This window comes from Oenanthe melanoleuca, chromosome 3 (assembly GCF_029582105.1).
Source record: "Oenanthe melanoleuca isolate GR-GAL-2019-014 chromosome 3, OMel1.0, whole genome shotgun sequence".
NCBI lineage: Eukaryota > Metazoa > Chordata > Aves > Passeriformes > Muscicapidae > Oenanthe > Oenanthe melanoleuca.
Window position 1 is genome coordinate 27,462,499 of NC_079336.1, and position 17,242 is coordinate 27,479,740.

At 38.2% G+C, this 17,242-nt stretch overlaps 1 protein-coding gene across 1 annotated transcript in view; it reads left to right on the forward strand.

Moving 5' to 3' along the window:
- COL19A1 (collagen type XIX alpha 1 chain) overlaps window positions 1-16,547 on the forward strand; it is a 176,062-nt gene extending 159,515 nt beyond the window's left edge. The window contains exons 46-49 of the mRNA XM_056488063.1: window positions 854-920; window positions 2,149-2,304; window positions 8,643-8,720; window positions 8,956-16,547. Of these exons, the coding sequence (XP_056344038.1) occupies window positions 854-920; window positions 2,149-2,304; window positions 8,643-8,720; window positions 8,956-9,092 (438 nt within the window). The 3' untranslated portion in view covers window positions 9,093-16,547. The remainder of the gene's footprint in view (window positions 1-853; window positions 921-2,148; window positions 2,305-8,642; window positions 8,721-8,955) is intronic.
- Window positions 16,548-17,242: the final 695 nt, after the last annotated feature.

The following is a 17,242-nucleotide window of genomic DNA, read 5'->3' on the forward strand; positions in this document are numbered from 1 at the left end:
ATGGGTGGAAATTCAACAGAGGAATAGCACAGTATTAGAAAAACTAAGGATTTCTCTCAGGTAATTTCAGTGGGAAATAATTTCAGGTGGAAAAAAGTATACCCACATGATCAGGCAGTTATTCTTAATTATTTTTTAAAAACTTTAATTATTTATTTCTTTAGTTCCTGCATATCAATATGGCTACTTGGTACAGTTAATTTTCATTTTTTCCATAAGATGAAGAGCTAAAGTCTGAGCCTTTGCAACTGGGAAAGAAAAGGAGGCAGCCAAAATTGATTCTCAATACAAGGGGAATCAGCATTTTACAAGATAATTAAATGCTTCTTGCCAGTTGTAGATATCTTGATTTGTCTGTATGAGCACACAGGCACATGCATCCATGTTATGGGCTCTTTTTAACCTCAGTCAGGTAAGGTAAAGCTCTAAAACACTTTCCCAGTGAAGTTACTGGTGCTGTGGTTCTATTCTGGTCAGCAGTGCATCAGAGCAAGTAGTCCCCAGGGCAGGTGAGAAGTTGGCAGATGCAATGCAGTAGTAAAGCAGAGTGTTGTCACAGGACATCCTTACTCGTGCACAAAGTTCACTCCCATACTCATCACATCCTGCTCATCTTGGCAGCTGGTAGGGCTTCTCCCACTGGATGCCATTAGTGTCTTTACAATATCATAATGTGTTTGCAATAAAGTGGCTTTTCAAGTAAAATAAGTAACACAAATATATTAAAATACTTATCTGTTGGTGAAAGTTTATGTTTGTAATGATAACTTGAACATTTCTTATTTTTGCAGCATTATAAAGTGTCCTCTGTACATTCCTTCTGATACATATCACCTTTCTTTTTCCTCATCAGGCTGATGCAATTTCACTTGAAGAAATAAAGAAATATATCAAACAAGAGGTTCTTAAGGTGTTTGAAGGTAAGGAAAGGAAGAATACAAATAAACCTGAAATTCTGCTCTAAATTTCTTTACATGTCATCTAACTTACATTGGACTAAGCAGCTACCTTGATGCTGTAGGTATGTTTAGCAAGTCTTATGTCTTCAATATGCTTTGTTATTCTATCATTAATATATGTGAATTAAAAAACATCTTTCAGCGATAAAATAAATTATATAAGCTTGAGACTTCTTAACCTGTTCAGGCAGTTTTTCATTTTACAACAGGACTAAGTGTGTTATCACTTTTCCCCAGGGTGCTACCCCTCAGAGTTCAACCTGCTATGGATTTCAAGAGCAGTTTGTTGAGTGAAGTCACCTCCTTTTCCCATTCAGATAGAATGGCAACAAATATTTATTCTATTCACAAAAAGAAAGCACTAGAAGGTTCCCTGCCTACAGGGAATAAAGAAGTTTTGTCTTTATAGCTATTTTATTTTCTACACCTCACTACTGTTCCCACAGATCTTCCAGTTTTGGCATTGTTTCATTTTGCTTACTTTCTGTCACCTTCCTCCTTTTCTGTTTGCTGCCTACTCTTCTGTAATATTTTTTTTCATAAATCTGAAAACTCCACCACAGTAAATACTTGCTAAACTGTGGAATATTTAGATATTTAATCTGGTATGACAGAGTCAAGGTTAATACCTATTTTATCTACCTCTAAGGAACACTAAAATATTACCAAGGGCTCTTTATCCCAGCAGCATGAACATTTCTATTCTGAAATATCTGCAATTAATACTCTTTGCTGAGCACTTACAGATTTTTACAACTGTTTTCAGGGTTCCAGCACATTCCAAGAACTGTTTGCAGTATTTAATCTCAACTTTGCAGCTTAATATGAGTTACAAACATATAAGGTAGCCATCCATCCATGTGTTAAGTACTAATTATTCTGTCTATTTGTTTTGAGTAGTTCCATGAACAGGAGTCAGAAGTCATTTGAAATATTGGAATACATCAGTAATAGAGTGTAGTAATAGAAACTTTAATACAAATGCATTCTAGCTTTTTCAAAGGGTAAAGACTTAGACATGAATCTGAGTTGGAACTGAAGGTCTGTGCTAATTGCAGCATTTAATACCTTGGCATTAAGAAGAGTTAAACACCCTACTTACAGAAACTTTAACTGGGGCTTTGGGATTTTTTTTTCCCTCTTTTGCTAGCAGATTTCTTACTGACTTTTTCTTGTGTCTTTAATGAAGAAAGGATGGCTCAATTTGTATCCCAGCTGAAGCTGCCTGCTGCAATGCTTGCCTCCCAAGCTCATGGGAAACCAGGGCCCCCAGGAAAAGATGGGTCACCAGGGCCACCAGGAAAGGATGGTTTGCCAGGACCACCAGGAGAACGTGGAATTCAAGGTAGGAGTTACAAAAAGTTTTCATTTTAGTTGTATCTTGAAATTCTTATACTCTTGCTAATATTTATTAAATAAGCCAGGATTACCTCTCTAGCTTTCTAATGATTAACTTTTAAACTTATGTACTTATGTTTTTCCAGACCACATCTAAATATTAACCCATAGTAAATGTGTGGATTTTACTGATTAAAAACTCCTAATCAGTGCATTTTATTCTAATCAGTTATAATTATTGACAGATATATAAATCTGACAGAACTACTGTATCAGTTGTTTTTTTCCTACAAAATACTTGAATAAGCAAGAAAAACAATGCCAACACTCTTGCTATTTAGATTCAGCTTCATATTGAAAGACCATCTTATTTAAGAAAGAAAATTTGATCTCCTAATCTGACTGCTCTCAGCTTTGATCCTGAGAAAATACAGGGCAGGAAAAAATGAAGAGTAATATTCTTCTTTAACAAGAAGTGAAAATTGAAGTATTATTAAATGAATTCTTCTTGCGGTGAAGAAACCTATTGTCATTTAAAAAAAAAAATCAGAGTAATCAGTTTTTCCCTATATCCCAAACAGTAATTTGTGTATTGCAACGCACTTGGACAGTATAGGACTCTCATTTCTGTGAACTGTCTTTTACTGCAAAATTAGCTTTGAGGATTACAGGTTCATTGTAGCTGTGGTCTACTGTAGAGTCAGCCTTTCAGAGATTAAAAAGAAGAGGAGAGCAGACTAGAAGGGAAAACGAATTTATAGATGAATAATTATTTGTGGGTGGGTAATATTTAATTTGCAGTTTATCTGTAGGTAGTTCTTTATTATCTTTTGTTAGTTTGGTCTGCTCTGGAGTCAGAGCAAGTCAGACTGGAATGAAGAACATGCCAGCAAAGCTGAAGATGTGTGGATCCTAAAGCTATCAGAAGAATAAGGACTTACTAACATTGATAAGCGCAAACCCCTGACAGAAGCTTGAAAAATGTGGTGAGCTCAGAATGAGAAGAACAAGAATAAAGGATCAAGGAAAACAATAAAAGGCTTAGAGTCTTACAACACTGACTTCATCGTTACCTAAATATTCAGATCACTGCAAATAGTCACCTTCAATGTCAGTGCCAGATTGTCCCATGATGATGTATGTACTGGATAGTCTCAAATGCTTCTGGGAAGTGAAACGTTGCACTAGGTTTCATTTCCAGCTAGACTAAAAGATATAGCTGTGCTTGAAAAAAAAAAAAAAGCTGCTTTTTCATACCTTATACTTAAGTAAATTAGCATCCCAGGTACACAGGATTTCCATTTGTTTTACCAATATGCTCAATACTTGTTTTTGATTAGTAAAAGGTAAGCCAAGTGAGAAGATACACGAAGTGACACTTCCAAGGAAAGAAAACTAAAAGTTTACCTTGCCTTTTTTATACTGCTGATAGGACACCATCCTGTAAGAGGAGCACACTTACACATACCCTTCACACCCTCCTCAGTTGTGCCTGTGCATGTTACTGCTTTGTGCCAAGAGTAAAATGAAACTCAAATCTCTGAGCAGATTGAAAAGTATCCTTTTATATTCCAGCTTGTCTTCAGCCATAAAATACATAGCAAACAAGACTTCTTGGTGAAGCACATTACGTGCATGTGTGGCTGAGCCCTTTAAGGTAGCATGCTGTGTGCACAAGTCCTAATACAGACTTGGTATTGAGTGATAGACACTTCTTGTTATATTTCTTACTTGGGTGTAGCTCAGATTGCCCACTCCAGGGATTTGCTGTGTGCAGTAATATGTGTCTGGGCTGGCAGAGTGAGTCACTTGTCCCACACAGGCAGTGAGAAGGAGTAGATGCTTTCAGCAGGCAATTAACAGGACCTCTGTGAATATGTCCTGTTTGTGATGCTGCATGCAGAGCATGCTAGAGCCAGCCAGCTGGAAAGGCAGCTGCTACTGTGTGTCTGGAGAGGTGTTTGACTTCATTTGTGGATTCACAGGGGTCCCTCCATACAGCTTGAATGTGGTGTTCTTCCCCTAGAAACTGATTGGGAATGATTTAGGTGGATCCCAACAGGATATCCTTCTGCACAGCAAACTAATAGCTAGAGAGTTAGTCCCAGAAGCAAATAAGAGATACTAACTTCTGAAAGTGTAGGCATGGTTTTTAAAAAGCGTATTTAAAGAATTGCTAGACTTTCATGCATAGAGTCATTCCCTTCTAAGGAAGTCCAGAATTTTTACCTGCTGGCCTTCAGCAAGGTTGTTCATAGTGCTCCTCAGATCCTGCCCAGTGGTTCAGGTAGATATAATTTATAGGATGGTCTCATTAGAAGTATAGCATGCAAGCAAAATATAATGAAGAATTGCAATTTAAATTATGAAACACATAATTGGTATTCAAATAGCAAATGGAAGATTTTTATAGACATATATATGTATCAATTTCAAAAATAACCTGTGGCATATGCATCTACAAGCTAATGCTCTGAGGCAGGACTAATGGTAAAATGTACAGCATCTCCTTAAGGGAGAACAGAGGGACTTTACTCTGTATGGATTTTAAGGTATGTTAATATCTCCTAAAGAATTAGGAAGTTTATTTCAAGACTTTACAAACAAGATATATCAGTGTCATCCATCTGCAAACAGTCAATCAGCTTGTCATGTGTTAGAGGATCTAACTCAATTAACTCCACTGACTTAACTGGATTTTTAAAATTGTAATAGTAAGTGAATTTTGGTCCATTAGGTGAAATGCACCTTGTGATAATTTAGCAATCCAGAGATCCTTTATGTACTATGACTTGATTTTTTTTCTCAATTGAGAAAAGATCCCATCCTAGTTAAAATTTACTTTCTACCAAATTAAGGAAATTAGTTTTTTATAGGTCCTCATAACTTGTGGTAGCCTCGAGGAATCAAAAAAAAAAAGCTCAGCTCAGAAAATAAAAATGCCATGCAATGAATAGTGAAAATTCCTTATCTTTGTTGGTAATCTTTGTTGCAAAGTTTGTCTCTTATTATGATTATTAATTTGCATGGTGGAAGCATGTAGAATCCTTGGCTGACATCAGGAACCCGTTGTAGTGGATGTTGTCTAGACACAGTCACTCTTCTGAAATAGCTGAACTCGTTTCAAGAGACACCTCCTGCAAAATGTTCTCTGCTGTGGAGGTTAAAGTTAACCTGTTTTATTTTGATTTGAAACCCAGCTGCTCCCTTGCAGCTGAGAGAGCTGTAACACACAGAAGGAATTCAGAACATGTATTGGTGCTGGATGAGAGGGCTTCATCTTAGCACCTTCTCTGTTGCTTTTCAGTCTTCTGAAGAACACAAAGTATTTGCACAGTAAAACACAGTTTATACTTTGGTCTTGTTGTTCCCTGCTTTGGTAATCTCTTTCCCTTGTATTTGTATTAAAGAAGCTCAGATTTCTCTAGATACTTGACATGTTAGTTTCAGGTGCTGCACTGTCCGTGCTGATGGAAGAGGGTCTCCATGATATAAGTGCAATAGCTTCTGGAGCAGTGTAAACACCTTTTACCTCTGAGTTCATGGACATGAACTTGTGTCATTTCCATGTAGAGCCAAGGGTGTAGCAGTAACAACACTTTTGACTGTGATGTTTGTGGGCAGCACCAAACTGAGAGCTGAATTCCAGCTGCAGCTACTCATCTGTGAACAAAAGCTTATTTACATGAACATAAACTTGCTACATACTGCTACCAGGTGTTTACCATACTGCCCACGTTGGGTACGTGCTCATAATAACAGAACTCTGGGGTTGCAGAAATCACAACAAAACTTCTGGAACCCGAGTGAAGGGCTCTGCTAAAACAGTTACCTTTTGAATTAAGCAGGTGCCTCTTACTGGAATTGTAATTCTACCAGGAAAAGTAGATAGCATCTTATATGTGCCTTTACATTAAAAACAATAAATCAAAATCTGTTTTATGTGTACGGTAATATTTTCCTTTGACTGTGAATGAGTTTGTCAGTCTAAGCTCAGAAAGAAGGTGATATTATCCTCTGGAGGTGTAATCATGGACCTGCTTCTGAGCAAAATATACCTCATTAAAAATCAAATCTTTTTCTGCCAGAGTAACACATTACATTGTTCACATTGTTTACATATAAGTCTGTTTATTAATATTCTTGCATTCTATCTAATAAAGCCTTATTGTTAGACAAGGTATTTGGGAATTTTTGTATTCAACTTCAGTGTGAGCAGTACTTACCTGCCACCATGTTAAAAACTACACCCTTGCATGTGTGTTTGAACACAGCCAGTAATGATTTACCACCACCCTGGACCATGTATCTGCATTGGCAGACTGCTCTTTGTCCTATTGTGGGGGTTTTTTTCCCTTATTTTTTTGTATTCCAGTGATGTTTACAGAATCATGCAGTCTATTTCAGTTGTTCTCAATTACAGTGTGTCAGAGACTTGCAGTAATGCTTATCACGGGGATTGTAAATGTGATATATGGTACCTTTGATTTCTCTCTCTTCTCCATAACTAAAGAAATGCAAAACAAATTATTAGTGGCAGCACTCCATTGTAAAATTAGAGTTAACTGGGTTTATAGTGGGAAATGCATTGTAACTGTTGACTGTAAATAAAAAAACATTGAGAAATATAAAATAAATAGGACATGTAATGGATCCTGTGGTTGATGTAGTTTTAAATACTACAGTGGTCACTGGAGAGTAAATCCGAGATTCAAAATCCAATACAAATAGCTGCATATTCCTTTTCCGTAGTCTTTATAGCTTGTGTGTGTATTTGCCTTGTATAATTTTGCTTAACATAATTCAGTGACCAGAATGCATGGTTTATTTGAATTTGTGTTTCTGTGAGGATTTAAACTGTTGATTTCCTTTAGTTATGTTATGTACAGCACTCTGCATGCATTTTGTAACATTTTTGCCTCACTGTAATTTCCTTGTTGTGATGCTGATAGGAGTAAGATGATTGATGCTCTGTTTTGAAAGCTGGAATGATTGTGACAGATAAGACTTTCTACCAAAGTGTATAATGAGCTTGTGTGTAACAGAAAGCTTGAATGCTCTGTGTACCATTCCTACTGCATTCTGTCTGCTCTAACAACCCTGAATTGGTACCACAGCCCTCAAAGTAACTTCCTTCTGGAATATCCTGTTAGGTAGCAGTGTTGCAGGGACCACAGCACACTGACAAAGCCTTTGCCATCCACCTGTCAGTGCCAGTTAATCTTCGTGACACGTCAGGTGGATTGACACAGCTGTGCTCTTCTTTTTAATTCAAACTAAGTTACAGTTTTTTTACACAAGAGGAAGAACTCAATACTTTATTGTATGCCATAGGTGATGCTAAAAATATACTGGTCCCTGAAGCAGGAAGATTTTCATTCCAAATGTGACCAGAAGTCAGCAAATTAGTCATAAGCTTTTGTCACCTTGCATGCCAGCATCTGAACTGCTGGGTACAGCAGTTCCTTGTAAGCCCTTTTGAAGTAAAGGTTTGTGGCAGGTGTTTCCTTTAAAAATACCTTCCTCCTTTCTCCTGCCTCATAAAGGTACATTCTTAAATTGAAATAATACGGAAAATATTTTACCAATAGCAACAAGTCTTCTGCTCTAAAGCAGCCAGAGTGTTTTCAACTATTAAAACTTTTTTTAAACAGTTCAAGGAAAAAAAAGCAGGGGTTGGGCATGGTTGCAGCATCTGAGAAGGTGGAAGCCATTTAGATAAATACAAACCTATGGCCTGTGAAGAAAAAGGACTCAAGTATCCTTTTGAATATCAAGTGTATTCAAAATATAATTAGCAATCACATTTTGTTAATGATATGCAGCTACTTGGGTCAAAGTAAACTTCAAACCCAAAATCTGTACAAGCTCCAAAATGCCTCATTCCATATGGGGGCAGCTGGGCAACACTGGCTGGGGAGTGGGTCTTCTCTCACATACAGGGGAGTCTCTAATCACAAAACTGCCAGTTTACAGTCCAAAAAGTGCAGTGTAAGGATTTATGCAGAACAGAGGGGGTAAAGTCCGCATTTGGCTCTTTATTAGAGGAATTTCAGGCAACATAAAATGTTGGGGAAAGGTCCAGCTAGTAAACTAAGCAAGAGCCCTATGACAATGATGTAACAGTTACTGCTAAAAATGCTCATATTTTCCAGAAGGAATTTATAAACTTAAGAGCTGTCTCATGAAAAAAAAAAAAAAAAACAAACAGATTCTGAAAAAGAGAACTGAGCATGTGCTTTCCCAGTTATATTTGTCTTGGTAATTTTGTGTCAACAAGATGCACAGAAAATCACTACCTAAAATAAGAGGGTGCTCTTATTTTCATATCTTTATTCTGTGTAGGTTATAGAGGACAGAAAGGGGAAAGAGGCGAGCCTGGAATTGGACTGCCTGGTAACCCTGGACCACCTGGCCCTGCAGGTACAAGTCTCCAGATTTATTTCTGCTGTTGTTATTTATGAACTAACGGGCCTTTCTCCTGTTTTTGACGCTGGTTTTACACTCCCGCTTCTCCTCCCGAGCCGGGTCGTAGCGTGAGGTCATCCCCACCCGCCTTCCTACGGATGTGCTGGAGTGCAGCTGATGTCGTGGTGGAATGCAGGGCGCTGCAGGTGCTGTGCTGAGGACTCTGCTAACTCTAGCTTTGTTTTGCCAGCTGCTGGCCTGCCAGGCCCACCAGGAGCATCAGGTGCGCCGGGACCGCAGGGGCCGCCTGGAGCCACCGGGAGATGCAATCCGGCAGATTGCTACTACCACGTGTCACAGACTCGCCCGCGCACCAGCAGGAAATAAAACCCTCTCCCCAGACACCTGGGTTCACCCTCACTTTTCACTCTTTCCAATAAGTTAATTTAATATTTGAAATATTTGGTGCATTCTTTTTTTTTTCTCTCGACACTGCATGGTATATAGATAATTTGTAAGGCACAAAACTGAGCCTTTTTCTATGTCATTTGCAGTGTCATGATGATGACATGATGTCATATATTTTCCAGAGTGCATTCCATGTGTTGTTTCTCATATTTATTTTGCTTAGGACAGAAAATAGGCCCAAATAATTTTCATAAACTTCTTTCTTCAAACAAAAAATATTTTGTTATAACTTAAGACATTATGTATGCCTCCATATGTAAGCTGGCTTTATTTTTCTTGCTGGTGGTGAGTTTTAAATGGAAAAAATACACTTCTGAAGTTACAAAGCATACTTGTTCATGGAGAATGCAGGACCTGAGCTGGGAACTCTGTTTAGACTAAACATTCATGTCCTTCAAGGAGGCTCCAGCACATCTTCTGAAAAGACTCTGTCATGCACCAGGAATGCTGCCCACTATTTCAGTCACATACAAGATGGCAAAGAAGAAAACAAAGTTGTGTTTTATGATCTCCTTATCCCATCCAACCATGAGGTCAGACTGACTGGAAAATCTCCAGGAGGTGTTTCTCTTGACTGGATTTTGTCCCAGCTGTGGGCTTGTATGTTCCTTTAGTCGTGGTTACACATACTCCAGATATTAAATGCAAGAGACTGCTGATGGTGCAAAGGTGACCCCTCCCTTTAGAGCAGAGGCTGGTGAGTACATAGTCCAAGAATGGAACTGGACAAGCTTCTAATCTTGATGATGGCATTGTTTTCCTCTTCCTCCTGCAATATTCACATGCTGAAATAAGCTTGAGAAGAACATGGAATCTGTAAAGTGCAAAACTCACAGGTCCTATTAACTAGTGACAGAAAATTTCTTGAATTCAAGAAAAATTTGGAAAAAAACACAGGACCCCCACCCCCCCCCCAGAAAGGTGTACTACTGAGACAAACAGCATCCAGTTTTCACGCATTTAGTAAAGACTGCAGGAACAGACAATGTCAAGATGTACAAAACAGAACATTGTGTAAATCTGGTAAAGTTCAAAGGGTTGAGCAGAAGAAAAGCTGGAAAAAATCAATCACACAGATGATCCTGAAAAGGAGTGAGTAGGGGTGGCCAAAATTTCACTTCTGATTGTTAGGAAACAGATGATCCTAAGTTAGTCCTGTGGAATTTTGTACAGTGCAATAGAAAATGAAGGTGCTATTCAGAGAACACAGACATCTATAACCTACAACCTCAAAATGCACCTGTAGTACAAAGCTATACTGAGGGCTCTTATCCCATCATTTGGAAGTCAGTCACTCTCCCACATCAGGCAGGGAAGTAGTTTTGGTTACTCTGTGCTTGAGCATTACTGAGCTACCAAGAAAATATTCTCAAATTGGAAGTGCTGGCTTCCAGAGTAGTTGTTGTGATATATGAATCTGGCTGACATCTGGGTTTTGCTTAAAAGCAGTTAAGGAATGGCTGGTGGATGTCTTTAGCAAAAGATGCAGGTTGGCATTTTTTCTAAATAGAGTTCCTAGCACTTGTACCCAGAACAGAGGAGCAAGATGAGAGCAAGAGGTGACAGAACTAACTCAGGTGGTAGCTGGGAAACTCAGGACACTTTCTGAAAGGGGAAGCAAACATCCCTGGTTTGTTCATTGGTTAGGTGTTTGGAGGAGAGAAGGGGCTTGCTACAAAAGGACGTTAAAGGAAACGCAGGGATAGAAGGCTGAGAGTAAACACCTGGGAGAGGGCAGCAGGAATGAGGATGGCAGAAAACCTGTGGCATGCCATGAAACGATCTCCTGAAGGAGCTGCAACAACACCCTGCAGCTGGAGTCACGGTGCTTTATCTGTTCTTGTGAAAACGAGGTCAAAGCCCACAGGTGAACCAGTCCTCACAGCTCCTGTTCTCAGCCACCCATTCCTCGGGAGGCAATCAATGGCTGTCCCTTCTCCAGGCCAGCACATGCTCTGCTCTGCAGGCAGCAGGCGCCTGTCCCGCTGGGGTGAAGGTGCACTTGGGACAAGCGGTCCTGCCTGAGCTCAGCTCAACACAAGCTGCTCCCACCCCAGAACTGCTGTGCCCATGGAGCACATTTTGGTTTGCTCTGTGGAACTGACACAGTTCTGGTGCTCAGAGTGCTGGGGATGGTGAGGCAGCTTGAAACCAAGCACTGAGGCACCGAGCGCTGGGTCTGCCCGCCCAGGGAGCACAGCCTTGCACCAGCACAGCTCTGTGTCTGAACATGGACACAGGGGAGGAACAGCTCCACACACTGGTGTCCATTCTCTGAAAGGAACTGCTGGTCAGGTATCTTGCATGAACACTTTCTCTTCTTTTTTTTTTTCTTAATTTTTTTATTTTTGTTACTTCTCTAGTAATTCCAATATATGTAATAATCTAAACATTTTTTACTTCATAAGTTCACTTTGAACTTCATTTTCTGTGATAATATTGAAAAGGGTGCTGTCTTGTGGTAGTACTTGTGTGACTTAGAGGTTCCCAAGCAGCCCCATCCTGGAAGGCTGTACATAGACCATTGTGCTGCATTGGAGGTATCTGTATATTTTGGGGCTTTTAGCTTGCTGAAACCCAGCATCTGTTATCTGCCAGATGCAATTGCTGTATTTTAATTTACTTGAACTTATTGGAAAGCAGAACACTTTTTATATTTGAAGAAGTTTTATTTTTTCATCTATGTTTCTTACAGATGCCTTTTTCTTTTTATAGGCTCAAAAAGAAAGGTCTTTCTAAAATGTATTTGAATGCTTTAAGTTGATTTGCAGGTAACTTTGGTATTATCTTGTTGCATTATTTTTATTTTGCTAAAAGCCCACTTTAATTTTCTCATGTGAGAAAACGGGTATTTTTTAATATGGGCTATCTCAATACCTATTTTAAGATGCCACGTTCTTCACTGGGGTAGAACAGAGTTAATCCCAGCTTAACTTTACTTCACACTGGCTTGCTCTTACTTCACATTTTCAGAATTGAAAGTGGAATGTAGCTGGAAACATGTGTCTGCATGGCTTTCAAGTTTGGCCCCTGAAGTTTCTTTGCAATTTCAGACTGACGTTGTCTTAGTTTTTGGGAAGGAGGCCAGAGAGGGAAGAGGGGATGCTTAATCTATTTTGCAGTTTGCTTTATCAGTTTTGTATCTGTTTTGAGCAGTTCATGTTGCAGTGAGCACTGCAAGGAAACAAACACGAGGGATTTTTTTCCAGTAGCATAAGGTCTTTTATTCTCCTTTGGATTTGTTTATGTGCAACAAGACTCAGAAGTGAAATTACTTTGACAAAATGTTTGAAACCTTTTTAAAAAGCTCTTTAAGCTTTATCCTAGTTCAGGGTCAGACTATTGTATTTTATGGCAAGTTGCTTTAAGTGTTGGGATTTTCTTTAAATAGCTAGGTACAGAGCTACTCAGTTTGCCTAAAAAAGTGCAGAAACTTGCAGAGGGAAGCTTTCCTGAGGCTGCAGCAGACCTCCTGCTGTCCACATGGTGGAGTGCAAAACATCCTTTCAGCACAAAGATTATAGCCCAGGCACAGCTTGCCCAGCAGCACCAGAGCTGAGCTGACCCAGCTATGTGTATTCTCACAGCACAACAGCCAGTGTTTCAGATTTTGTTCTTTAGGCTGACTTTTTTCTTTTTCCTTTCTTCAAATGTCTTTAGTTTTGCATGGCAGTATTTGCAGAAATACTGCCTTCTTGGATAATTATTGTCAGATATTATTGCTAAGATTTTGTGATTATTATTAAATTGTGTTTTATGTATGTTACAAAAAATATGTTATGGTGGGACATCTCACTTTCAGGCATCATTTATGTCCCCTGCAATGACCTTTGTCTCCAAACAACTCACCTATGTTTAAAACTATGTAAAAACTTCAACAGCATCCAATGTAGAATTGGGCAGCAGTGCAGCCTGGCAATGTTTTGAGAACCAATATTCTTACCTTAAACTGGATTTGGTTTCAATGTTAAAAGAGCACTGTGATACAGAAACGGGATCTATTATCAATCCTTCCCTTATGTTTTATGATTGTGGGTTATGACAGATGTTAGATATGCACAGCTTTGTTAAATAAGTGGGGGTGTTAACTAGTGGATAATCACACAAAATATTTTGGATCTTCTTCTTTTTCACAGGGGTGAAATGTAATTTTTCATGTCTATATACGCTCAGCTTCTTACTTTTTTTTCCTGAAATGTTTACATGAAAGTCTTGTAAAAACCCCACAGGCTAAATTAGCATTTTATAAACTTGTTTCTCCAAAGAGACTACATTTTAAAAGTCCCTAATCTTGCATTTTACCAAAGCAGTAGAACTGCTGCTCTAATGTGAAATGTTAGAACAAGAAAAGTAACTCATAAATCAAAACATTTCTGTTTTGGGGTGTGTTTTTATTAAGTTTTTCAGGTTTCTGAATGTACCAAGTCGTGCAAATTTTTCCTGAAATCTGATATGTCCACTAAAATTTGATTGTACTGAATAGGTGTTTAAATCACCTCCATGCACATAGGTAGGTGTAGGCCATGGAGAACAAGTTTAGCACCGAGATCATGTTGTGGTTAGTATTTAAGTGGAAAATTTAAACTTCAGGATACTGTAAGGAAACATGGTTTTCAAATATTAATTGCTAATAAACATTACAGATTCTAGACCAAAATAAGTTTTTAGCTAAAAAGACTGGAGTCTACATGTCTTTTAGCAGTTTTCTTTCTTCTCTGCTATTCTATAAACACAAATGCATTTAATTACTTACTGCAGTTTTAACGTAAATACATTCTGTCTCCTGTCAGAATGTTTGAAGGATTCTCAATGACACACCTTGGTTTTTTGTATTCTTTTATTTCTGAATTATATGCAGCTGTCACTGAATTAATCAAATGATGATTGGTTGCTTCCTTCCTTCCTTATATTTTTGGTTTGCAACATTTAAGGTTCAGTTCAATGGAAATCTGTTAAGTGGATGAAAAATAACTTTTTGATTATGTGGCCATGTACAATCTGAAACAGGGTGCTGGATGGAAATGGAAATATTTCACACACTTTCTGTTTGATGCTCTGTCAAAAGTGTCAGCCTTTCCTTCTGTGTCAAATCACAAGAGGGAGGATGCACCTGCAAACAGGAGAAAGGAGAGGCACAAAGCCACTGCAGTAAGCTCTGGGGGGAAGATAGGGCAGGTTGGCTGAATTTGGGGAGATTGGATTTTGACCCCAATTGAAGCCAGGCTTGGGCTTCCTATGCCTAGTGAAACTTAGGGTTATACAGTCTGGATTAAAAAGCAAACAAATAAACAAACAAAACCAACTCAATGCAAAACCTTGGTCCTAATATGTATATGATTTATGGAAATTAGTACATTCCCTGAATGCAGATAAATTCCTGCCCAACTTTTATTCAGGGAACTTTTGGAATTTTCATTTTTCTCTTGCTGCCTAAATCTCCTAGGAGGAATAATACTTGATGGCATTTTAAAGGACTATATGTAATAATTTCACCACTAACTTGATTTTGTTTCTTCCAATTTCATAGTGACTTCAGAAAGTTTGTTTAGTTTATTGTCTGAAGTTGCCAGGTTTACTCATCCTTTTGAATGCACAGGCAGCAAGCAAAACAGGAATAACAAAAAATTGAAGGTAGTGAATAAAACTGGAGCTGTAGCAAATCACACAGGAGTAACTTGCCCTACAGAATATAGATATTTCTGCTCTACCTATGAGCAGAGGAGATGCAGCAACTACAAATTTTAAGTATAAAGGAAGCAGAGGTTACGTGGTCAAAAAATAATACAGTCATGAGCAGGTCAAACAAACACATTTCACCCAATTATCTGAGCAATTTAACAACATTTGCAAAAATGGAGCGTTTGCAAAAGTGGAGCACAACTGCTGTGTTCTGCCAGGATGATCTAACACTGTTGTCTCTGAACAAAGTGTTTCTCGGGAAACTTGGTTTCTTTTTCCTTCTGTCCTTCAAGTAACCTTCAAAATACCATCTATTGACACTTTTCATATTTGAAAGGAAAGAAATTATGTAGATCTGTGCTTGGGTCTGGGTGAACTCAGATCATGACTAAGCTATTCAAGGACACAAAATGTAGTGTAATCCTCCCTAGCCTTGGTTTCATACATCACTTAGGAGCTCCAAAGAGTGCTCTAGAGCTTCTTTGGCTACAGAGACTTTGGCCTTTGTGAAACATTCAAGATTTTTTGGTAGCAGTTTATACTAAGTTGCTTGAACTCAGTAATGGCTGAGGCAGAAAACTTACATATAAACTCATACATTAACTCTATGTATATATAATCTGTAGATGCATAATACGTCCATCTCTTAGCACAGTATTCAGCAGCAGTGTTATATCAGAAAGCCACCAAACTTGTTGGCATTGCCAGGTTAACAGTGAGACTCAATGATCTTAAAGTTCTTGTCCAGCCTAAGAAAGTCTATAAACTGGTTATCACTACAATCTTCTCTGGGTTCCTGCCTATACTGAAGTAACTGAGGAGCTAAAATACGTATTTATCACATACACATTCAACTGCAAATAAACCTTCAGAACTAGAAGTGGTGCAGAGATCATGATGGGTAAAAGATTGTCACTAGTTTTCTATTCAATAAATCTCACAGAATGTTATGATGCTGAACCTGAAGAAGATGAGAACAAGACTTGCTTGGGATTTCACTGAAATTTCAGGAGCATCTGGTTAAAATTGGTGGCATGCTGACAGTGGCTTGTGAAACCTCTAAGTCTCTTTGCACTGTGCCTTCAAAATTTATTTTTAAAGCTTTTTATTTTTTTCTGTGTCACCATAGTCAATACATCTTTATTTTAAATTCATAATCCTGTCTTTATTTTCCAAATCTTTATTTTACTTGAATGTACTGTTACTAAAAATCCTGTCCCTGGTATATTATGGTGTACAGTCTACCATTTGTCAAGTACCTCTTTTCCATAATGACTTGCAGTGGCCCTGAGGATTTTTTCTTCAGTTCTTTAAGTTAAAACTTGTGAGTCAGCTTGAAGGGAGAAAATCTATCACAATCAAAAGATTGTCCACTTATACAGATTCTGTATTGAATTGACTCTCAGTGTTGAATTTGTTTGATTGTAATAATTCTTATTTGGGTTTTGCATATGAATATTTTTCTCCTACATGAGTTTCCTTCCATTGTGGAATTTTATGCATTTTTCAGACTATATTTTCTAAAGCACTTCACAATTGTATTTAAATGTGAGGGAGTTTGCTTCTTTTGATTCATATGTTTATGCATTATGTACAGAAAACAATCTTTTCATTCTGTTATCAGGTGAGATTATTTTTTCTTTTCAACAGTTTTACACAATTTATAGTCAAAATAAAAGTTTGCTGGTGAAACTACAGAGTTTTTTACTAGTGTTTTATTTGTTCCACTACCTAAGGAGTACTTTTGAGGACTCTGCCCCAAGTCAGTAAAAAATAACTAATTCAAAAACTTTTGAAAATGCCTTTTTGTGTTCCCGAGCCACTCACCTTGTGTGGAATCTTCTGGATTTGTTCCTCAAGAATGAAATTCTGTGCACTTGCCAATTTTGGTGACTTCTTGTAGTATTAATGTAGGAAATCAGGTTTTTTTTTTTTCAATAATTCCTTTTGGAGCATACATTATACCACTACTTTTCCCTTCAGTGTTATCTTACATGTTGCATGCAAAATGCAGAGCTCCATGGATCTTGTTATCTCTCTCTGTTGTGTGTTGTCTTGTTATCTGTCTCTGTTGGCATCAAGTCAAGTGTTTGGAACATGATCAGACAGTTAAGGGCTAGGAGAAAAATCAGTGCTTAACACAAGCGTGCCAAAGCTTGCATTGGAAAATTTGGATGGCTAATAATGAAAAGAAAGGAAACATCACAGGGTGGTTTCATTGTTGTCTTGGAGAGAGAATAAAATTCAGAGAAGCAAACTCAAACCACAAATAGTTTAATTTATACAGAGAGGAACAGAACATCCACATTGCACATTTTCCTCTAAACACTGAGTATCTAAAAAAGGCAACTTGGGCCATCTAATGGCTGCCTTCTCTGGCTGTTCTGGCT